The sequence below is a fragment of the Bubalus bubalis genome, chromosome 5 (genome assembly GCF_019923935.1).
Source record: "Bubalus bubalis isolate 160015118507 breed Murrah chromosome 5, NDDB_SH_1, whole genome shotgun sequence".
Classification (NCBI taxonomy): Eukaryota; Metazoa; Chordata; class Mammalia; order Artiodactyla; family Bovidae; genus Bubalus; species Bubalus bubalis.
This window is the reverse complement of record NC_059161.1, coordinates 126,664,420-126,686,315: the sequence shown is the minus strand read 5'-3', so window position 1 is coordinate 126,686,315 and position 21,896 is coordinate 126,664,420. Positions and strand designations below refer to the sequence as shown.

At 61.8% G+C, this 21,896-nt stretch overlaps 1 protein-coding gene across 4 annotated transcripts; it reads right to left on the bottom strand.

The window, feature by feature from the left end:
- Positions 1 to 2,806: 2,806 nt before the first annotated feature.
- On the bottom strand, positions 2,807 to 21,481 carry GRK2 (G protein-coupled receptor kinase 2). 4 transcript variants are annotated; one of them, XM_044943761.1, is made up of 21 exons: positions 21,259 to 21,479; positions 11,397 to 11,473; positions 9,791 to 9,864; positions 9,559 to 9,660; positions 9,393 to 9,467; positions 9,206 to 9,267; positions 8,404 to 8,455; positions 8,051 to 8,142; positions 7,792 to 7,891; positions 7,630 to 7,708; positions 7,407 to 7,537; positions 7,061 to 7,155; positions 6,880 to 6,987; positions 6,339 to 6,405; positions 5,936 to 6,036; positions 5,280 to 5,346; positions 5,109 to 5,204; positions 4,721 to 4,883; positions 4,430 to 4,566; positions 4,217 to 4,327; positions 2,807 to 4,093 (listed from the first exon to the last, which is right to left on the bottom strand). In XM_044943761.1, exons 1-21 carry the CDS (start codon positions 21,369 to 21,371, stop codon positions 3,929 to 3,931), a joined length of 2,067 nt encoding a protein of 688 aa, XP_044799696.1. In that variant the 5' UTR covers positions 21,372 to 21,479; the 3' UTR covers positions 2,807 to 3,928. The 4 variants fall into 4 exon arrangements, with proteins under 4 accessions (XP_044799696.1, XP_025142541.2, XP_006072752.1 ...); XM_025286756.2 differs by having other exon boundaries at positions 4,217 to 4,330; positions 21,259 to 21,477; XM_006072690.3 differs by lacking the exon at positions 21,259 to 21,479 and adding an exon at positions 11,918 to 11,988 and having other exon boundaries at positions 4,217 to 4,330.
- Between the last annotated feature and the right edge of the window lie 415 nt (positions 21,482 to 21,896).

Genomic DNA, 21,896 nt, shown 5'->3' with positions numbered 1-21,896 from the left:
CGGATCTTCCTACGCCAGGCCCCGCGGATACCCGAACGTGCCTGACTGTACGGGTGGGATGCGAGCTGCTGGCTTACCACAACCCCATCACTTCTGAGATGCCCCTAAATGCTGACCAGCTTTGCTTGAAGCCCCCTTCCTGGGCTGGACTCTGCCCCGGGGGATGGGGGTGGGGCGCACGGGAGACAGGAATGGGAGTATGGGGAGGGGTGGGGAGCCGGCCTGGCTAGCTCTAGACCTTCCGGAGGGCCCTTCACTGCGAGGTGGCTGTTTTCAGCCGCCGCATGCATCCCTTTTGCAGAGGCTGCACTTTGCTGCCAGTGTCAGGAGAGGAAGGAGAGTTTCGAAATCAGAGCCAGCCCCCTCCGCCCGCACCGGAACCAGGGTGCAGGCCTTGCTGAGCTCTGGTATATTACCCTAGCCTTAGCCTGGGTTTTGGCCCCAGACTTGGTGAGGCAGCGGCTGGGTTTGGCCAAGGCTGACCCTCAGGTTTCCATCTCTCTGTTTATAAAAAGGTCGTGCCATTTGACCTAGATGTTTGAGGTCTGTCTGTGGGCTGGGAGGCCCTAGTTAACGTTCTCACCTTGCTCTCTCTCATTGTGGCCAAGTGATTCCTGTGCTATCTGGGATGACTTAGCTACCCTGCACTGTGGTGCCATCAAGTCATTATAATGTCCTTGGCCCTACGACAGCAGAGGCCTCTCAATGTCTAGAACTCTAAAATCAGGCCCTACCAGACATGGAATGAATAAAGAAGATGTGGTACAGATATATAGTGGAATATTACTCAGCAATTAAAAAGAATGAAATAATGCCATTTGCAGCAACGTGGGTGGACCTAAGAGAGTGTCATACTGAGCGAAGTTAAGTCAGAGAAGAAATATCATACGACACCCTTTATATATGGAATCTAAAAAGAAATGACACAAATGAACTTACAGAACAGAAAGAGACTCACAGATTTAGAAGCCAAACTTATGGTTGCTGGGGGGAAGGGATACTTAGGGACTTTGGGAAGGTCATGTACATCCTGCTATATTGAAAATAGATAACTGACAAAGACTTATTGCATAGCATCTGTAAGTCTGCTCAGTGTAATGTGCGAGCCTGGATGGGGGAGGGTTTGGGGGAGCATGGATACATACATGTGGAGCATGGATACATACATGTGTATGTATGGCTGAGGCCCTTTGCTGCTCACCTGAAGCTACCACAACATTGTTAATTGGCTATACCCCAATACAAATGGTTTTGGTGTTAAAAAATTTTTTTAATAAAAAAAGTAAAATATAATCAGGCCCTACCGGCCACCACTGTTGCAGCTCTTTCTAGCCTCCACCTTCCTTAAAAAGTGCTACCCCATCCCCAAGCCCTCTTCACCCCAAATCTAACTGGACTGTCTCAGGCCCAGCCTGTCCTGATTTCTGCAGCCTTGAACACAACTCCCTACCGGTCCTTGACTCCTAATGTCGTTGTCTTCTCAAACCTTTTCCAGGACTCCTCCTGACTCCCAAATCAGGATTCTCCCAGCTGAAAGCCTATCTGTTCCAATGTCACCCTGGTGCCACCTCTAGGACCACATTTCAGCTCCTTCTGGGACCCCTCTGTGCCTGAAGGCCCATGCAGTCCATCAGCAGGTCTCAAGCCACATGCAGCCACGTCCACCCTCCTCCCTTCTGGCCAGCTCTGCTCCGTCATGGCTCTGAGTGACCGCAGGGCCCTCCTGGTGTACCATCGTGGGCTCCGACCTCTCTCGTCCCCAAGTCCTGCCCATTCCTGCTGGGCCACGTTCTTTCCATCTGGCCTCTTTGCATCTCTTCCTCTACCACCACCATCATGACATCTCTTCCCTGGACAGAATCACGGCCCCTTCCCCTGGCTCCCTGGCTCCCTCACTCGTCTCCTTCTGAACACCCTGCACGTGTAACCAGCAACTAGTTCTGCAGTCAGCTGTCCAGTCACCACCCAGCCCATCCAGAACCTTCAAGGATTCCCGAGAGCCTATCCAGGTTCAGGCTCCATCTCCATTCCCATCTTTGTGCTGCAGTCACTAAGTGCCCCTGGACTCTGGGTTGGCTTTAGCCTGGCATTCAGGGCCTCCCAGGCCTGCTTCCTTCCCACAATACTGCTGCCAACCTGAGCCACTCCTGACCGCTGGACCCTTCCCTGCATCAGAAATGTCCTCCCCACCTCGTCCACCCCAGTGCTGGAGGCCCAGCTCAAAAGCCATTTCCTTTGGGACTCCTTGGGGCCCTGAGTCCTTGCCAGCAGAGCCCTGCATGGAAAGGGCAGCAGCGACATCACCCATGGGGGCCTAGACAGCAGAGATGTGCGGAGAAAGTTGAACATTGCCTCTGGGTATGTGAAGCCTGGTGCTGGGGGATCGCTCAGGCTTCAGGGACCTCTACTGGAGGCTGAGCTGCAAGGCCAGAGGTTAGGCTGAAGCCAGAGGCTGAGGCCAGAGGTTGCGTGTGTGGCCCCCAGGGCAGAGATGTTCATCTGTCCACAGCAGTGCCCTCAGTGTGGGCCCCAGCGGGCTAGATGCCCGGCCAGTCCAAACAGGACACTAAGCACCAACCTGCAGGCACCTCCTCCTGCTTCCCAGGCAGTGGGCAGAAGACTCCCTTCTGCTCCCCCAGGATGGGACAGGCAGGGTGCGAACCACCCCCACCCTTCCCCAGGCTGTGAGTGCCTGCCCTGAAGGTGGAGATCTGGCGCCACCAAGACCTTCCCTCCTCAGGCCCCACCCCCGGGAGAGGCTGAAAATGACCCTCGGGCACAAAAAGAGTCTGACATAGCCAAGGAGTCAGGCACTATTTTTTATAAAAACGCATAGTATCATTTTTCACTCTTTAAAATCACATTCAAAAATCGGCAAAGGAATGCCCCGGGGAGTGTAGATGGGAGGGGAGGGCCTGCCGACCCAGCCCCGGGGGAGGGCGCGACACCACACGGCAGCGACTGGCACGAGGGGGCATGCTGCGGGCGAGGTGGCGCCCTGGGGGCGGTGGCACCGACGGGACGTGGGGCTGGACAGCGAGGGGCGCTGAGCGACCTGGAGCGGGGAGGGCTGCCCCACCCGCCCCTCGCACTGTGCTGCCCGGCCAGCCCAGGCCAGTCCCCGACGGTTCCGAGCAGAAGAGGCCCTGCCCAGCCCAGGGGAGGGGGCTTGGGGCCAGGCGAGGCCAGCGTGGCACAGCACCGAAGGTGCCTTTCTGTGGTCCCTGAGCCTGGGCGCTTGGGTGGGAAGAAGAGGGCGCTGGGGTGGGGGCAGCAGCAGCCACTGCCAATGCCACCCTCCTGGCCAGGTCCCACTGTGTCCAGGGAAGGTGCAAGTGGAGGCAGCCAGTAAAACGGGGGCTCTTCCCAAGAAAGGGTGCAGGAGCCTAAGTCACGTGGGAGGCCCTGGGGTCAGCGAGTCCACAGGCTCCCTTATCTACCGACTGGCTGGAGGGCAGGTCAGTGCAGGCCTGTGTCCCAGTCGATGCAGGAGGGGCCGCGGTGGAACTTCAGGTAGCCTCCTTGTGCTGCAGCCTCCCTGGGTGGGGCCGCCGGGCCACCCAGCTGTGCTGTGGGCACAGAGCTGGGGAGAGGGGACGGCAGGCCCAACTCCAGGTGACCATCCCTGGGGAAGGGCGGGAGGGCGCTGGGGGCTGCTGCTCTCCCCGTGTGGGGGAGACACCGGGAGCGGAGGCCCCTGGGGGCAGGGTGAGGTGGCTGGACAGTGGCTGGGTGGGTGGCAGCGGGAGCCAAGGCAAGCGGGCCCCTCCCTGGGGGCTGGTCCAGGCTGGGGCCACAGGAAATCACAATAATTACAAAATAAAACCTTTTCCGCTTGGCGGGAAAACAAATAATAAAAATTCAACAAAATAAATTAGAGGTTTATAAAAGGCCGGCGGGCAAGAGCGCGACCGGGCTAGCGGGCGGGTCAGAGGCCGTTGGCGCTGCCGCGCTGGATCAGTGGCACCTTGCTCAGCTCCACGACGGGCGAGCGCGGCTTGTTCTTCATCTTGGGCACCCGCTGCACCAGCTGCTGGGCCTCGCGGTAGGCGTCTCGCAGCTCCTTCTTCCACTGCACCAGCTCTGGGTCACTCTGCGCGCACACCTGGTTGTTAGGCGGAGCCGGCCCATCTGGCCCCGCCCCAGCCACACTCTGTCCCCGCCCCATCCGACCCCGCCCCAGCCATTCTGGACCTGCCCCGGCCCCACCACTCACATCGCACTGCAGGACAAACTGCTTGCCACCTCGGATCTTGAGGAGGAGGCACTTTCGCTCCTTGATCTGCGTCTCCTCCACCGACTGGATCTCCTCCATGGTCAGCAGGCTCTGCTGCAGGGCGGGAGCGGGCGGTGAGGGCCTGGGACTGCCCCCCCACCCTCTGGCTGGCCCGCCCACCCCAGGGGTTCCAGGGCCCCGGCTGCTCCTTACCGGGGCCTCGCCCTCGCCCCGCCACTCGAGCCGGTTAGGGAACAGGTAGAAGTACCGCCGCTGCCACTGGGTCAGGAAGGGGTTGCCCATCTTGGACATGTAGCCATGCATGATGCAGTCCTTGCCCAGGGCGTAGTCTGACGCGGAGAGCAAGAGAGAACTCAGCCGGCCGCCCGAGCCGGGTCTGAGTCCTGGATCATCTGCTCTCTGGCAGGGACCCCGGCTGAACCTGAGCCTGCTTCCCATCTCTAGAGGGGGAAGTGGGCGCCCACAGCAGCTGCTGACCCTCACCTTCCTCGTGGCCCAACTGCTTGTTTTTGGTTTTCTTGCGGGCCTCCAGCCGGTCCGTCTCAGCATTGATGGTGTCAAAGACAGTCTCTGCTACCTCTTGCTGCCACCGCTCCGAGATGGTCAGGGGGAAGTTGCGGTAGAGCTCCTGGTCACTGTCCAGTAGCTTCACCAAGAGGGTGGAGAAAGGACGGCTGTCAGCCACAGGCCAGCTCGGCTGCAGGGCCCGGAACATGGTGGTCTGGTCCAATGGTCACCCCCGGGGACGTGTGGGGAGGAGGAGCCGAGGCCCACCAGGCAGACGGGGCTGGCATGGGGGTCTCACAGGGCCAGAGGGTGGAGGACTCTGCCAGCTGTGCTCAGGGCTGGGCGGCCAGGCCAGGCCCTGTACCTTGATTCCTTTTGTGTCTTCCTCATCGAAGGAGCCAATGTCGAAGGCGTCTGCTGCATTCACCTCCCCTCGTGGGGGGATCAACGGGGGAGGGTACTGTGGTGGAACAGGGGCTAGGCATCAGCACCTAGCTCCTGAGCACCCCGCCCGGCCCCGGCTCTGGGCTGTTACCTTTTGTAAGAAGACCATCTGCCAGTCCAGGGAACGGAAGAAGGGGCTCTCCTTCACCTCCTGGGCCCTGTGGGAAGAGAGGGTCACTGGGGCTTGGCACCACCCAGGTTGGGGGGGGCGAGGTCTGGGCTGTGGGACAGGTGACCTAGGTGTAACTGCTGGTTTAGCCACGCTCTGGCTCTGCAACCTTGGGTAAGTTCCTTAAACCTCAGCCTGTTTCCTCATCTTTAAAATGGGGAGAACAGCAGTCTCCGTGGCATAGGGCTGTGGTGAGTTTAATACTGGGAATCTTGCAACATCACGCCCAGTGCTTAGTAAATGTTTAATAAACATAAAAAGCTGCTGTCATCATCATTAGCAACATCATCTTTGTTTGGTCTGCGCCCACCCCCAGCAGCTGTACGGCACGCACCCTCCACCTGGGAACAATGGGCAGGGCTGCCCTAGCCCCAACTTGTGAACTCTGCCAAGGAGGCTGGGACCACGGAGTGGAGGGGCTCCAGTGACAAAACACAGCCCTTGTCCTCAGAGAGACACGGGCAGAGGCTCGGGCAGGCTGCCCCAGCAACCCCTGCAGAGGCCTAGACACGGCAGTGTGGACATCACCCAGCAGGGCGGGAAGGCCTGGGGTAATGGCCGGGGTCCCGGGCACTCACCCTCGGCCCAGGCAGCCTAGCCTCCGGTTGACATCCCTCTGCAGCAGCCCCTCCAGCAAGGAGCGGAGCTCAGGGGAGAAGGAGTCAGGCAGCTCCACAGCCTGCAGGGAGGAGGAGGGGACGTTGGCAGAGGCCCACCCCGGCCCCCAACCCAGCTCTGGGCCTCCTGAGGCTGCGTGAGGCAGTGGCAGGCGGGTCCAGGCCCCCGGCAGATGGAGAGCTTCCAGATGCCCCTAGCAGGCATGTTTGCTCTGACAATGTGGGGAAGGGAGAGCCAACGGGGCCGGAGGCCAGAGGGTAGGCTGCTGGCAGCCGAGACCCTGATGCCCACAGGAGACCCCAGCTGCACTACGGCCCCGCATGAGCTCCACCCAGCCAACCCGGGTTGGTACCCTCCACGCACCATTGTCAATGTCATCCTGTCGATCTCATGCTTGTCTTTGGTCTTGTGCTGCCGGAAAGGGCTATGCCTGGGCAAGAAGGGCCAAAGTCCAAGGTCAGAGAACGGGAATGTGCAAACTGAGGCAGGCTGCATGAGGGCCTGCTGCTAAGTCACTGCAGTCATGTCTGACTCTGTGTGACCCTATAGAGCGTAGCCCCCAGGCTCCTCTGTCCTTGGGGATTCTCCAGGCAAGAATACTGGAGTGGGTTGCAAAGAGTCGGACACAACTGAGCGACTGAACTGAACTTGCCATGCCCTCCTCCAGGGGATCTTCCTGACCCGGAAATCGAACCTGCATCTCTTACATCTCTTGCACTGACAGGTGGGTTCTCTACCACTAGTGCCACTTGGGACGCCCATGAATGATCCTTGCCAAAGCCAGGGATGGTGCCACCCCTGACAGCCAGGCGGCAGGGGGCCCCCACCCAACCCCAGCCTCCTTCCTGGCCTGGGGGAGAGCCTGTTTCTGTCCTGTGTACCCGCCCTGGGACGGCCTGCTCACCCTCGCAGCAGCTTGAAGAGCATGCAGCCCAGGGAGAACCAGTCGGCGCTGCTGTCGTAGGCCACACCCTTCTGTAGAACCTCGGGAGCCATGTACCCGTGGGTGCCCCTGGCGGAGTAAGGAGGCTATGAGCGGGTGGGTCGGAGGGTGCGGGAAGAGGGCGTGGGGCTGGGGCACTCACACACTGGCGTGAGGCTTCTTCTTGGAGAAGTCACAGGCCAGGCCCAGGTCTGAGATGCGCACGTGGCCGTGCTCGTCCAGCAGGATGTTGGCCGGCTGTGGAGGAGGCTCAGTGAGCAGCTCAGGACAGGACCCGGCGGGGCAACACGCCAGCCGGGTGGCTGTCTAGAGGTAAGGGTGTCCAGAGACAGGGCCCTGGGTTGGGGGTTTTGGGGGGTTGCGGAGGGGAGGAGCCAGGCAAGGAAGAGGGCGGGGCACGAAGAGGGGAGGAGCCAGGCCGGGAGGAGGGCGGGGCGCGACGTACAGGGGCGGGGCCACGGCGGGAGGAGGGCGGGGCGGCACCTCACCTTCAGGTCCCGGTAGACCACAAAGCGGTTGTGCATGTGCTCCAGGCCCAGGATGATCTCGGCGGCGTAGAAACGCATGTCGGCCTCGGAGAAGACCCCGTGCTGGGACAGGTGGTAGTGCAGGTCCCCGCCTGAGGGAGGCAGCCCGCGGAGGGGGGCGGCGCTCAGCTCCCACCCCAGCCCCCAGCCCCGAGGTCCACCTGGGGCCAGGCCAGGCACTCACCGTTCATGAGATCCAGGATGAAGCTGAGTTTGTCCGGTGTGTGGAAGGCGTATGACATGCAGACGATGAACGGGCAGTCCTAGGAGTGGGTGGAAGAAGAGGTCAGCGCAGACTGCACTTGGTTCGGAGCCGGGGGCTGAGGCGGGGCGGGCTGCCGCTCACCCCGGTGCTGACGAGCGACAGCATGATGCGCTCATTCAGGGCCAGAGTCTCCCCTTGCTTCATCTTGATGCGCTTCTTGTCCAGACACTTCATGGCGTACCTGTGGGAGAGGGGCCGGTCCCTCAGTCAGTCCGCTGGCACCTTCAGTGCAGGGCCCCAGGGGCGCGGTGGGCTGTGGGCAGTCCTCAGGGCCCCCCCCCCCGGGGGGGCCCTCCTCCCCCTCAGGTGTCCCACCCGAGGCAGTGGACCCGGTGCTCACATCTTGCCCGTGTCGGCCTTCCGGCAGCCGTAGACCTCACCGAAGCCGCCTCGCCCGATGATGCGGTGCACACTGAAGTCGTTCATGGTCAGCTGCAGGGGTGGCAGCCGGGGGGTCACTGCAGGCTGCCCGGACCCCAACCCGGGAGCAGCAGGGGGTTCCCCCAAGGCTCCTGACCCAGGGCCACCGTCATCCTTCCCAAGTGCCACCCTGCCTGGAACCATCCACATTGGGGTCCCAGCACCAACCCCACAGCTGCCCCTGGGGGTTGAAGGTAGGCTCCCCCCACTGCCCCGGGGCCCTGGGGAGGAGCAGCAGGGAGAGGGCTCTGCACGCCCACCCAGCCCACTCACGTGGATGTTGAGTTCTACATTCTTCCACTGGCAAAATCGTGTGAATTTATCGCTGCAAGAGAAGAAAAAACCCAAGATCAGCTGAGCCTTAGAAAGTGAGTGAAATTGATGCTGGGGGCAAGCTGGCCCCACCCACTGCTATTGCCTGGGCTCCCTCCCAAGCCTCAGGGTCCTCTTCCGGGCCTGCCAGGAAGAATGCCAGACCGGGCTGCCTCCACCCCCCTCCCGGCAATGCCAGCACTGTTATCGGTCTTTGGGTTTCTGCTTGGATCAGATAAACTTCGAGGTGAGATCTTCCCATCTGACCCCGACTTCCTGCTACCACATCCACAACCAGGCTCATCTTGTTTCCCTCCTCACTTACATCCAGTGATACACCACTCACTCCCAGTAAAGCCCCTATGCCATGGCCGGGCAGCTGGGACACATCAAGGAACACCCTCCAGGCTGGCCACAGGGGGCAGAGGAGTGGGCAGTGTCCATCCTTACCACCAGCCTGATATTTCTCATCCCCAGTGGGCCCAGCAAGGGGCTAGATAGTCCATGGGGGGAAAGACACATGGCTGGTCCCTCGGTCCCTTTAGACAGAGGTGGGCTTTGAGGTGCCTAGTGCTGAGAAGGGTGGGGCAGGAGAGTGGGGGAGTGGCGACCTCTTAGGAGTCGCCGCACTGGGGTATAGACAGGTCCAGGTGCCCACACGCTGGGCACTGAAGCAGGCCGGCTGCTCTCCTCCAGGGCATCCGCACCCCTTCTCAGAGCGGCCTCTTCCCACCTTCTGCTCCTGCACGTGCCCCGCTCTCACCTCTCGATGAATTTCTGGAACACGTCTCCTCGGAGGTTCTGGCAAATTTCTTCAATATATGGCTAAGGGAGGGAGTGGGAGGTGGGTGATTGAGCCACAGCAGGAGCCGACCAGGCTCCAGGACCTGTGCCGCCTGCGAGGGACCCCTGCTGGGTTGGGCGGGAGCAGGGACAAGCCCAGCACACACCTGGAAGAGATCCGGAGGCACCTGCTTCTTCACCAGATGGCCCTGGACGTGCTCGATGGCGCTCTTCGAGAAGGGCTGGGGAAGGAGGGAAAGGCGAGTGACTTCTCCATGGGGCCAGCCCTCCCATCCCCACGCCCAGGCTGGCACCCGGGCCCCAGGCACTCACATGTGAGCAGGCCAGCAGCTCCTTCATGATATACGTGTCGAAGATCTCTCGGCTGCAGACCAGGCGCTCCTCCTCTGTCTCCAGCTTCTCATATTTCTTGATCTAGAGGACAAGATCCCCACAGGTGAGCCCTGGCCCAGCGGGGCACGGGACTGTCTTACAGGTCCAATGAAAGCAGCCCAAGCCCGTCCCTTTCCCCACGTGCAGCAGGGCCAGGCCAGCCCAGTCTCACCTCCTCGTAGAACTCCACCAAGGGCTTGGCCTCCTCCAGGTGCTTCAGGCAGAAGTCTCGGAAAAGCAGGTACCCTGAAAGCAAGTGTTTTGCATCAGGCTGAGTCATAGCCCCACAGAGGCCGTCCCATCGTGGTGGTGGGTGTAGGCTTGGTGCTTCCTGGGCAGAACTGGCCAAGGAGGTGGCAGAGGTGGTCCCTGCCCCAGATGGAGGCTGGGCAAGGTGGCCTCGGAGGTCACCACCAACCAAAGAGACTCTTGGACCTTATATCCTCCCTCCATCATCAGGCTGACTCTCATAGCTGCCACTTGAAACAGGTGGACAGGGGCGGCAGGTCCAGTGGGGGAAACTGAGGGAGACCTGTCAGGCAGGTGGTATGTGGCAACCTGAGTAGAACTCAGGGCTCTTCTGCCCAGCGGCAGGTCCTGGGAAGGAAGGCCAGAGGGTGCGAGCAGAGGGCCCCAGAGAGCACAGCCTCTGGGGACAGGAGGGGATGAGACGGGCTGCAGGAAAGGTGGGCAGGAGACCCTGGAGGACACGGGCCACGGGCCAGGCCCCAGAGCAGCCCTGCAGGGCCAGCAGAAGGAAGGGTGGTCCCAACTCCCTGTAGCCCGACATGGGTGTCCAGGCTCAAGCTGGGTGACTTTGCACACCTCTGGGGGCCCTATCCCCTCTGCAAGAGCTCTCGGCCACGGCTTCTGGTAAGGGCAGATGGGCCTTTCAACGGTGGACCTTGAGGAATGTGAGCCCTCGTGGGGCCCGCCCCTTCCCAGTGGGCGAGGGGCTTTTCATCGCCACCACCGCACCTGGGCCTGTTGTCCAACAGTCTTGCGCAGTGGGGCTCCAGAATGCTAGCTCTCAGGTGAGGCTCAGAGAGGGGCAGCGATGTGCCCAAGGTCACACAGCCCAGGCAGGGGACCCACGCTGCAGGCTTCCTTAACACACAGACTCCCTAAGCCTGACCTCTGGGCCAGGCCACTCCCATTTCAGAGCCAAGGTCCCTTGTCCCGGAAAGGCCGAGTCAGAGCTGTGTGCGGCCCGAGCCTGCTTCCCCAGGCCCCGCTGCCCCCTTCCCCGGGTGCCCGCCTCTAAGGCCGGGGCCCTGGAGGAGGCCGCCGAGGGGCCTGCCAGCGCAGGTTGCTCACAAAGAGGGCCATGGGGGCGGGGGCGACCACAGCCCGGCAGGCGCCACAGGAAGGGCCCCGCCCCTTCCTGTCAGTTCCACCAACGGCCCCAGCAGCTGTGCCTGCGCCAAGGGGAAGCTGCAACTCTCGAAAACAAAAACCCCAAAGGAGGAACTTCCCTGGCGGCCCTGGAAGACTGCTGGGCCCCCACCCCGCATCAGGGGCCTCCCGGGGCAACAGCCAGGGGTTGGGAGACGCTGGGTCCTGGCCCTGCCGCCAGCAGCGGGGCTCGCTTGCTGCCCTGTGCTTCCCCCATGGTGGACGGGAGATCTCTTGGCAGAGAGGGGGGCACACAGCCTGGTCAGCTGGGGTGCCGCACAAAGGCAGCCCCAGGGGCCTCCTGCCCCCACCCCCTGGCCTGGCAGCCGGACCGGGAGGTGGGGCGGATGCTCTGGGGTTGGCAGAGCCCCCACCATACTCACCCAGTTTCTGGGAGAAGATCTTCTCGAAAGTCACCTCGGCCCGGTCCTCCAGGTACTTCTGCATGACGCTGCGGATGCTGGAAGACAGGGGGGGCGGGGGTGACCCAGAGCCCCCATGGCTCCTGCCAGGCCTGCTGGCCCTGCTCCCCTGGAGGGTGGCTGCTTCCTCCCCTGGATTCCGGAGTGGAGGGCACTGCCGGTGGGCGTCAAGCTCCCTTCCAGGAAGGCAGCCACCCCATTGGACCTGACCGTGGGTCACACCAGTGGGACCTGAGGGAGCCTGTCTGCCCACCAAAGCTCCGTCTTCCAAAGCTAGGGTGACCAGCAGGTGGCTGCTCGGAAGTCTGGTCCCAGCCCTTCCTTGTGCTGGCTTCAGGGAGTTGGCCGAACCTCAAAGCCAGGCTTCACCCATCAGCAGATGATGGATCACGAAAATACAGCCCATCCTCACAACGGGATACTGCTTAACCATGAAACGGAGTGAAAGGCTGGTATACGTGTGCCCCACAGTATGGACCGACCTGAGAGTGTTCCACCAAGTAACAGTCACCAAATCCCACACATTATATGATTCCATTTATACCACAAGTCCAGAAGGAGCAAATCTACAGACAGAAAGCAGATGAGTGAGTGTCAAAAGCTGGAGAAGAAAAGAGGAATAACTTCTAATGGGCCAGGGTTTCTTTACAAGGTGATGGAAATGTCCTGGAGTTAGGTGGCGATGAGGGCTGCACAACACGGTAAAGGTACTGAAACCCACCGACTTCAGCGCTTCAGCATGAATGAAGCATGAATGAATGGTGAATTTTCTGTCATGTGGATCATATTTCAATATTGGGGAAAAAAAAAAGTCAAGCCTCAGCTCCCTTGTCCCTAATATCTAAAGTAAGACCCCTGCCCCTGAGCTGCCTCCAGGGCAGCGGAGGAGGGGGGCTGCCCCTGTGACCGCGGAAGCCCAGGTTATCACACTCCCCGCCCCCGGTTATCTCACCCCCAACACCGAGCGCTCTGGAAAAGTCACACCTGGCCAGGCTTCATGCCTCAGTGGCAGCTTGGTCTCCCCTCCTCTCCTTTCCTGGGCCACCTGCCGTCCCGCCCAGCCACCGGCTGCGGTCCCACCTAGCTCTCGACATGTTCACAGGGCCTCAGGATATGGGGGGCCATCAGCAGGTCACAGATGAAAAGGACGCTGTGTGCCCACATCTCCGTATCCCTGCCCGTCTCGTGGAGTCCAGCACAAGGCCCTGCTGCCCACCACCTGCCGGAAGGCGCCATGCAGCCCTGCCCCCCGGGGAGGCCCACCCAGGGCACCGGTCCTGCATCTGTGATTCCATGACATTAGACAACATGAGACAAACTGCATGGGGCCCAGTCGGTTGGAGGAGACTCAGGCAGGAAAGAACGTTCTGGGCCATTGGAGAGGTCGCGTGGAGGAGGCGGAACCTCACTGGGTTCCTCAAATGCAAACAGGATGTCGACAGGTGGCGAAGCCCAGGGCAGGTGGTGGATGTGGGGACAGGCACGGGAGGCCTGGCCCGGGATGAGCCACTGGGCAGGGAGGAGGCTCAACAGACCACACGTGGGAAGCTCGGTTGGGCGGCGGGTGAGTGGACGGGCTCTGTTGGAGGTACCACGGGGGGAAGCCCAGGATGACGCGGGGCCAGGAAGGAGGGTTGAAACCAGCTGGGGTAGGAGCAGGCTGGGGCTGGCGGATGGACGGACAGACAGAACTGACAAGGCCAGCTGGGGTTTTCGAGGCCCCATCAGAGAGGGGGCCTGAGGTCAGAAGGCCAGCGTAACCAGCAGACCTTGCCCAGGCCCTAGCCCTAACCTAGGTTCGCAGGTGGGGCGACTCCTGCCCTTCCCTTCTGAGAGGGTCAGGGTGGAGGTCCAGCCCTGACCTGGCCAGGCCCTTGCCTGCACTTGGAGCCACCCAAGGCAACGTGGGCACACACAGAACCACTGTGAGCACAGGCCTGGAGCTGCAATCCCAGGAGCTCGGAGGCCCTGTGACCCTCCCTGAGAACTGTCTCCACCAGGAGAGCAGGGTGCCGATGACCCAGACGGCCCTCTATGTCCCCATCCTGTACTCCGGCGGACAAGAGCCCCAGCTGAGGGCCAGGGGCCCAGTGGCCCTGAGCTACCACTTCAGAGCCAGTTCCGTCCCGGAAAGCGAGGACGCCCTCCACGGCCGTGGGGACTCCAAGGCTGGGCAGTGGCCCTGAGCCAGGCTGGCACAGCCTCCCTCCTGGGGGCCACATACCTACTCACAGTCACCACCAGCCTCCGCCAAGAACACAGCTCCCTGGTCCTGTGGGACTTGCAGGGACTCAGGAAGCAAGACCCGACCCCAAAGCCCCCCAAGCACTTAACACACATCAGTTTAAAAATCTGTGACACTGAGCAAGATCCAGCCCCTGCCCCGGGCCTGCAAACTAGAGATGGGAGCCCAGGGAGGCTGCGGGCCGCAGCGTGCGCCCATCCCTTTGGGCCCCCAGCCTGGCGGAGGGCAGCTCAGAGCCTCCTGTTTGGACGAGAACACAGGCTGGGCGGTGTGCTGGCTGGAGCACAGCAGGGGGGCCCAGTCCAAGGTAACGGAGGCTCAACAAGTCCACGAGACCAAGCAGCCGGGAGGTAGGGGTGTGTGGCCCCGGGGACCCCACAGGGGCCAGATTTCCCCTGGGAGGCGGACAGGAGGGCTGGGCCCTCAACCGCTCTGCGGTTCGGCTCCTGGGTCTCTGTGTCCACATCCCATTCCTGGGTTTCAGGACCTCTTGGTCTATGGAAGGGGATGGTAACGAGCAAGAAAGACGTACCACAGAATGTTGATCCTCCACAGAGGGGGACGGTCAGAGGGGTGGTCAGGGGCATGTCCAGAGACAGGTAGGTGTGGGTGACAGGCAGAGCGACACCAGCCTATCAGATGACCCCATGGGGCAGCTAGGTATGGCCTCTGCAACAGTCACGGGGAAGCTCCTCCCCACCCCCCCAGGAACCAGCAGGACTGGCCCAGGCTCAGCAAAGGTGGCACACGATGGGAATGCCCAGCTGGGAGCAGGGCCTCCACTTCCCTCTGCGGGGCCCTGTAGGCTAGGGAAGGCCAGGGAAACGGGCTCTCCAAGGGCCTGCCTGAGAGCCAGCGGAACCAGCAGCTCTTCTCTGGGCACCATGCCGGGCACAGACCTCCTCCTCCCTCCCAGGGGCTCTGCTGCTGCCGGCTGGGCCTCGGGCACAGCAAGCTAGACCCCGCCTCCCTCGGAAGACCGCACGGAGTGGATGGCCACAGCATTCTTCCCAGCCCGCAGCACTTCACTTTCTTCCTTAAAAAGAAAAAAATGTTTTCTAAATAAAATAAACAACCCCCCAACCCCAACCCGAACCAAACACGAGGTCAACCTCGGCAGTCCTTGAAGGGGAGGCCTCCAGGCGGCAACGTTAGGGTTTCCTGTCTGTTCCCACGGGGCTGGGGCCCAGGGAGCTGGCAGGTTAGGAAAGCGTGTCGTGGGGGACGCTCCTGCCAGGGTGGCAAGTACAGGCTGGCACGGGAGGCAGTGGCAGCCTCCTGGGCTGGGTCACCTTTGTCTCCTACCCCGGCGCCCTGATACTGGCAGAGTCTGAGTGGCGATGAGCCCACAGCAGCATTCCTGACCCCACCCAGGTCAATGACTCTGATATCCAGGAGCGTGCAGGCCCCCAGATGGACGTCAGGCTGTCAGGGGAGCCCCACGCCTGCATCATTCCTCTGTCCCTGCCCCCGAAGGACCCTCCGCCTCCCAGCCTCTGGGGGGAAGGGGCTCGGCCGCCCTGGTTCCCGCAGTTGCCCGGTGTCCAGGCTTGGGCTTCAAATGGCTCTTCCTTCCCCCCTCCCAGAGGCCAGGCCAAGTTACAGACTTTAAATGTCCAGCTTCCCCATTGTAAAATGAGGATGTCAACAAACGCTGAATCGCCAGCACTGAGCTGACCGCTGAGAAAGGCAGAGAGCACACGGCGATAGGAGAACGTGGCCTATCGCGTCGGGCCTCCTTCTCCTGGCGGGAGCCCCCCTTCTAGAATCTGATCACAGCTGCCACGTCCTCAGGGAGTGGGGCTACAAAGGGACCCTTCCCCAGGGCTGCGCCTGTGAGCCTCTCCCCGAGCCTGAAGGGCTAGAACTCCACTCTGCTCACAGACCAGCCCGGGGGGCTCCGTGGGCAGAGCCCAATACCTGCCCTGCCAGGAGCAAGGGCCCCCGGGTAGGAGCTGCCTGGAGGCCGGGGAGACAGCACTTCCGGCCCCCCACCCCAGCACGGCAGGGTGAGGGCTGAGCGGGAGAGCTTCCGGCACTTTCTGGCACCACGTGGTTCAAGGGGAGAGCTAAGTCCCTCGCTCTGTGGCACGGTGGCCTCCCAGATGACGCCCACTCGGTCACAGACCGCAGCCTTTGTGGATGGGGAGGGACCTCAGGGTCAGGAGCAAACATGCTCATCTTGATGGTGAGGAAATCGAGGACAGAAGAAGCTGAGAAGCAGCACACCCTGAGTCCCAATCAAGCCAGTGGCAAGAAAATGTCCAGTCCCTGCCTGAGAAAGGGGCCCCCACCAGGTGGGGGCCTCCCCCAGCCTCTTTGGGAGAGCTGGGTGCAGGGTCCCAGGGGACCCTGGACTTGTATCCTGGCTGTGGGTGCCAATCAGGCTGGGGCAGCCCAGCTGGCACGTGGCAGGGCCAGGGGCCACGGTTCCTGTGCTCCTGGGCAACAGCATGTTAGAGCCACGGTGCAAGCTGGCCTTGGGGCTCTGCACTCGGGGGCACCCATGCCAGGAAGCAACACGCTCTGGGAGAGACGGCAGGCAAGCCAGCAGACCAGAGGCTGTCGCCACGGCCGGGGCACTCCTCTGGGGCATTTCCAGGAACCCTGGCACCATGGTGCCAACTGGTATGAGGAAGTCCCGGGGGGCTTCTGACGAATATTGCTCAATGACTCTCCTCAGGGCTGACAGCATCCTCAGAGCTCGAGGAAGGACCGCATACCAAGTGGGAAACAGCGACCGAATCGGCCAGCTCTGGACAAGTCCGGGGCCAGGGAAGAGAAATGACACCACATGGCACCACACCCACGAGCCCACCGAGGCATGGCGGCCACAGAGTGACGGCTCACGGGAAAAGACGTTCCCGTGGCCTTGTCGCTCCCTGCCACTCACTGCTCTCGGCCCGTGACAACAAACCCGGAACAACTTCCAGGGCTCCCTGCCCTGCACTCCCAGGAAGAGAGCTATCTGGAACCCCAAACCCAGAATGGCCTCCCTGCTCAGAGAACAGAGCAGCAGACACGTCAGCATCAGAAAACCCACTTCGGAAACCCTGCTTTTCAGCCAGTCGAGACACTACCCTGCCTGTTAGCAGCGATGCAGAGGGCAGGTTAGTCTTAGAAAAGTCTGCAGCCAAATGCCTCATTTTTTAGTATCTCCTGTTTGAAACAGATGAGGGATAACTTGAGTATAACTCTGTCTTCTGTGATCGGCAGAGGACATTGGTCCCTTGGGACCATGGGGAAAAAAGAAGGGCAGGTGTGGGACTTTCCCAGTGGCCCAGGGGTTGAGATTCTGTGCGCTCAACGCAGAGGGGCCCAGGTTCAATCCCTGGTCAGGGAATTAGATCTTACATGCAGCAACAAAGATTCCTCGTGTGCCAACTAAGACCCAGTGCAGCCAAAAAAAAAAATAATAATAATAATAAGGGCAGGTGTGATGGAGGTTGTGTGTTCTTCAAAGCCTCTCAGGTCCTCTTGGCTTCTGCTGTCTGTTCCAAGGCAGGAACATAATATCCTGGAGGCTCCAGCTGTGTGCACACAGCCCGACCCCTCCGCACAGCCTCCCCAGGTGCCCGCGGCGGGCAGGAAACGCCGCCCCAGACTGTGCCTACACCTGACGTCACCGGGAGTTTACTACTAAGGACTGATCGTGCATTAATAGGGCACGTTATTCCTGGCTTGACAGAGCCCAGATTCCCCGGCACAGATTCCAACCTGTCAAGCTCACGCTCCCTTCGAATCCATTTGCTGAGAGACGGCAGGCGGGCGAGCAACTTAATGGCAAAAATGTGAAACCCTATGATCTGGAAAGGAGAACAGATGGGGAAAGAGGTCCTGGAGACCCACTCCTGGGGAGAGTGGGGGTAGGGGTAGGGGGGAGCTTTGAAGACCTGGAGGGGATGAGTGCCCTAAAAGATAATCTTGTTTTCGGGGGCAGGGGACGGCTGGAGGCAGAGGAATAGGGTGGGAAAATGCTGCTACTGGAGCGGAACGTTCTGGGTAAGGGATAAAGGATGCAAGCAGTAGGGTTTCTGCTGGTGATGGAGAAGCGGAGGGAAGAGGAAGCAAGAGACCACTGCCTGAGCTTCTTCCCTCCGCAGACCAAGGGCAGGAAGTCCTGGGAGCAAAGAGTTAACAGGAACGAAGAAGCAGTGGAGGAAGAGCGGTGGGTCTGGGAGACAGGGAAGCCAGAAAAGGGCAGGAAGAAGGAAATTCATGGCGGGGGGGGGGGGGGGGGGGGAGGCGCGGAGGGACCAGGAAAGAAAGAGGCGAGAGAAGGAGAGGCTGCAAGAGGCACCCGGCTCTGACATCTGCCACTGGGGCTGCTGCAGTCACCAGGGAGAGCTGGGCATCTCCCGGGACCGCCCAGGCCGGTCTCCTCTGCCAGGAGCCCAGAGATTAATTACATGAGGCCTCCGTGGTCATATTAAGCAAATGACGATCATTGCGGGACCGTGGCCGCTGCTGGGAAAGGCAGACAGCAGCTTCTCCGGACAGCGGCACTCACCACAGACCCCGAGAGCCGAAGGCGCATGGGGGGGTGTGTGTCGGGGGGTCCATCAGTCAAGGGCAGCCCCCTCGTTGGACTGAGGTGGAAACTGAGGCAGGCTCGGCCAGGATAAGGGGTATCCCTAGGGCCCAGGTGAGCTGGCACTGCAGCGCGATTGGAAGTCGGGTCTCTGGACTACTGCCACACAGCTGCCTCCCTCTGCCAGAAGGGCGAGAAATGAGTCTGTCTCCTTTGGATTCTATAGGGTGACAGAAGGGGAGGCCCCTGTGCCAACTCGAAGTGGCCCTGTGCCCAACAGCTCCTGTTCCCCAGCCCCGAGAAGTCAGAGCTGTGAGCCAGCGCAGCTCCCAGCCAAGCCACAACCCAGGCACCAGCCGCAGGGAGGCTGCCAAGATGGACCACCCCAAGGTGGAAACAGCTCCAAATGGCACCTTGTCCTAGGGAAACCATGGCCTTCCTCCCTGACCCCAAAATCATGGCTGAGGGGAAGATGTGACCCCAGGCGGGGAGGGGGCTGGGCCCTGTGAACCAAGACAGCTGATGGCACGGGGTCTGCCTGGTGGCTTCCAGGCCACCCTCCCTGGGCATGGGGGGCCAGCTGGCACACATTCCTCAAGAGAAGGACCAGGGTGAGCGCAGAGGTTCGGAAGGGCATGTGGAAGACAGGAAGTATAGTGGGGAAAGAGCACCTGGGAGCCCGGAGACCCCAAATTCAAACACCACCTCGCCTCTGCAACCAAGTCTCTTCCCCTCTCCGAGCCTCAGGTGCTTCGACTTATTAAGTGGGAAAATACCACCTGCCATGCCCGTTTCCTATGGTTGTGAAAAGGATAAAACGGGGTACAAAGCACTTTGCAAACTGGCAACTGTAAGATACAGTCAGAACAATCTTCAGGGCAAGAGGCATCAGCCCCAGGGGGTGTGCAGAGCATAAGGCAAAGGGCTGCGTACCCTCCAAGGTGCAAAGTGGGGATTCCCAGCCCCCGCCCAGCCTCAGCTCACGGCGAGGGCCCCCTCAGGTGCCGGCTGTCCACCCAAGGTTGCGCCGCCAGATGGCGACCCTACCTGAGGACCCCTGATCCCTGGCTCTCGGCCTCCTGCTGCTCCCCTCAACCTCACAGCCCCCCTGCTTTCAGACACCACGCAGTCCTGCTATTTCTTGAGCAACTACTACATGTAAGACATGGCCTTGCCAACCTCGCGGGCTGGTTTTTTGGATCGGCTGAGATGACAGATGTCAGAAATAAATAAATTATCATGATTTCCACCACTACTCCTTTCAACGCAGTCGATATCAAGGGTGTAATGGGGACAGAAAAAGAGGAACATCTTGTTTCTCAGGGTTCTAACACCTGCAGAGCCAAGCCAAGGCGGGGCCCCACCGCCAGCAATGCATTCTGGGGCGAGATTACCCAAACGCAGAGAGTTCCAGAAAAAGCCCCGCCTCACGCTTTGCTGAAGTCCAACCTGCTGGAGGGTCTCGAGGCCGTGGCCACCAAGGAGAGCCGCTGGGCGCCCCAGAGGCCAACTCCCCCATTTCCTCCCTCGTGGCTTTGTCATTTCTGAACTCATTTTTGTTCTAACTGTCGCTGCTCCCCGGACAGCCCCCGGCTGGCAGTCAGTCTGGTTCCTGTTTTGAGAAATCTGATTGCAAATGTCTTAGAAAAAAAGGGCCCTCGTGGCCTTTGCAAAACGCAGACCAATTTTCCTCTCCCAGGCCTGGTGTTCAGTCAATCCGAAACCCAGTGAACGGCAGGAGAAAAGCACTGGAGACGTCGGCACGGTACCCACCCCTCCCAAGCCCGTTTGGGCCCCGCTTCACTCAGGATGCCACAGAGTCACAGCCGTTATTTCACACCATCCACATTTCACAGATGAGAAAACTGAGGCCCAGAAATGGGAAGGGACTTGCCCACAGTCACATAAGACCAGGACGGCTAGGATGCGCCCAGGGTCCTGGCTGGCAGGGCATATGGCTCTTCAAGCAGAATGGCCAGGCCCGGGCTCAGGCTAGAGTGGTGGACCCAACGTGGAACCACAAGCCAGAAGCCCTGATTCTGGTGGCCAGCACCACCCTGGCTTACCTGTGACACTGGGCAGGCCACTCATGTCTGGGCCTTCAGCTTCCCTATCTGTTCCATGGAGACAAAACCACCCCTGACCGACCGGTCCCCTGGGTTGTTGCGAGGCTCAAGGGATGGGAAAATACTCTCGAAGCCATAACATGCTGGACAGCCTCAGCTACCGTCCCTACGCTGTCCACTCCTGCGCCTAAACCCTGAGCAGGTGAAACTTGGGTATCAGGTCAGTTATCTCACAGAGAGGAGGCAGCTGTGATCCAGCTGCTGCAGGCGTGCTGGGACATCCCCTGACAAGCAGCACCCCTGGGGTACCACAGGCAGGACTCTTGCCAGAGGAGGAATTCCAGAGGAGAGGGACAGAGCCATGGGGTGCACACTGGACCCTGCTCCCCACCGCTCCCCCAGCCCCTAGAGTACTCTCAATTCCCACCCCAAGCCCCGCGGGAAGACCGAGGAAGATCCCCGGAAGACTGGTCTGCCCCGAACCTCACAGAAGGGTCCATCCGAGGGGGCCAGGGTGGGGGCCGGTGGAACCCCAAAGGGGGTGGTGCTGGGAGTCGGGGCAGCGACAGAATGGACGACACAATCGGGCTCCGGGAGATGGGCAGGCAGAGGCGGGGGACTCCGCGGTGGGAAGGGGGTACCCTGGGCTCTCCGGAGGAGGATGAAGGGGGTGCACGGCACCCCCGGGGAAGAAGGCAGGAGCGAGAGGGCTGAAGGAGAAGGGGGCCAGGCGGAGTGTGTGAAGCGAAAGGGAGGCAGGCAGAGCCGGCCCGGGGGCACCGGGCGGGTCGGGGAGCCCGCGCAGCCGGAAAGCCCCCGCGCTGGGGCGCCCCGGGTGTTCAGGTGCACAGGGCCGGGGGCGCCGGGGTCCGGCCAGGGCTGCCGAACGCCGGCGCTGCGCGGGGCTGAGGGGATCGCGGGACCAGCGCCCGGGCGGCCGAGGCGCGGGGCCGGCGCGCGGGGCTGCGGCGTCCGCCTCACCTGGGCTCGGGCAGCAGGATCTTCTTGCTGGCGCGCGCCGCCGGCGTGGCCTTGCTCTTCTCCATGGCCATCAGGTAGCTCACGTCGGCCAGCACCGCCTCCAGGTCCGCCATCTTGGCGGCGGCGGCGGCCTCTCCCGCCGCTCGGCTCCGCTCCGCTCCGCTCCGCTCGGCGCGCTCGGCCCGGCCCGGCCGCTCCGTCGGCCTCGGGCGCCGCCGCCCGCCCGGCCCCGCTCGGCGCCCGCGGCTCCGCTCGGCGCGGCTCACAGGCGGCGCCGCCCCATGGCGCCGGCTTGGGCCCGGCCCCGGCTCGCTCGGCTCCCGCCGGGACTGCAGTCGGGCCGCCGCCGCCGCCCGCCGCCGCCCGCGCCCCGGAGCCGCCGCCGCCGCCGCCGCCTCCGGCCCCGCCTGCCGCGCACAGCGCCAGCGAGCCCGCGAGGGGCCGGCCGGGCGGGCGGCGGCGCCCCCTGGAGGCAGCGGGGCTGGACCGAGCCTGACCCCCGCGGCCACCCCGGCCTCGACTCTCCGCCTACTGCCCCCACCGGCCATGACCTGTCCCCTGACCTGGGACACGACAGGGCCCCTCGCCAGCAGAAGACCCTAGACCTAGACATTGACCACGACTCGGGGCACAATTCG

Coding starts and splice junctions, on each gene's coding strand:
- GRK2 (XM_025286756.2), bottom strand. CDS start 21,371: ATGGCGGACCTGGAGGCGGTGCTGGCCGACGTGAGCTACCTGATGGCC. Junction 5,347..5,935: donor CTAGGCTGCCTGGGCCGAGG/GTGAGTGCCCGG, acceptor CTCTTCCCACAG/GGCCCAGGAGGTGAAGGAGA. Junction 4,331..4,429: donor GGGGCGAGGGCGAGGCCCCG/GTAAGGAGCAGC, acceptor CCCGCCCTGCAG/CAGAGCCTGCTGACCATGGA.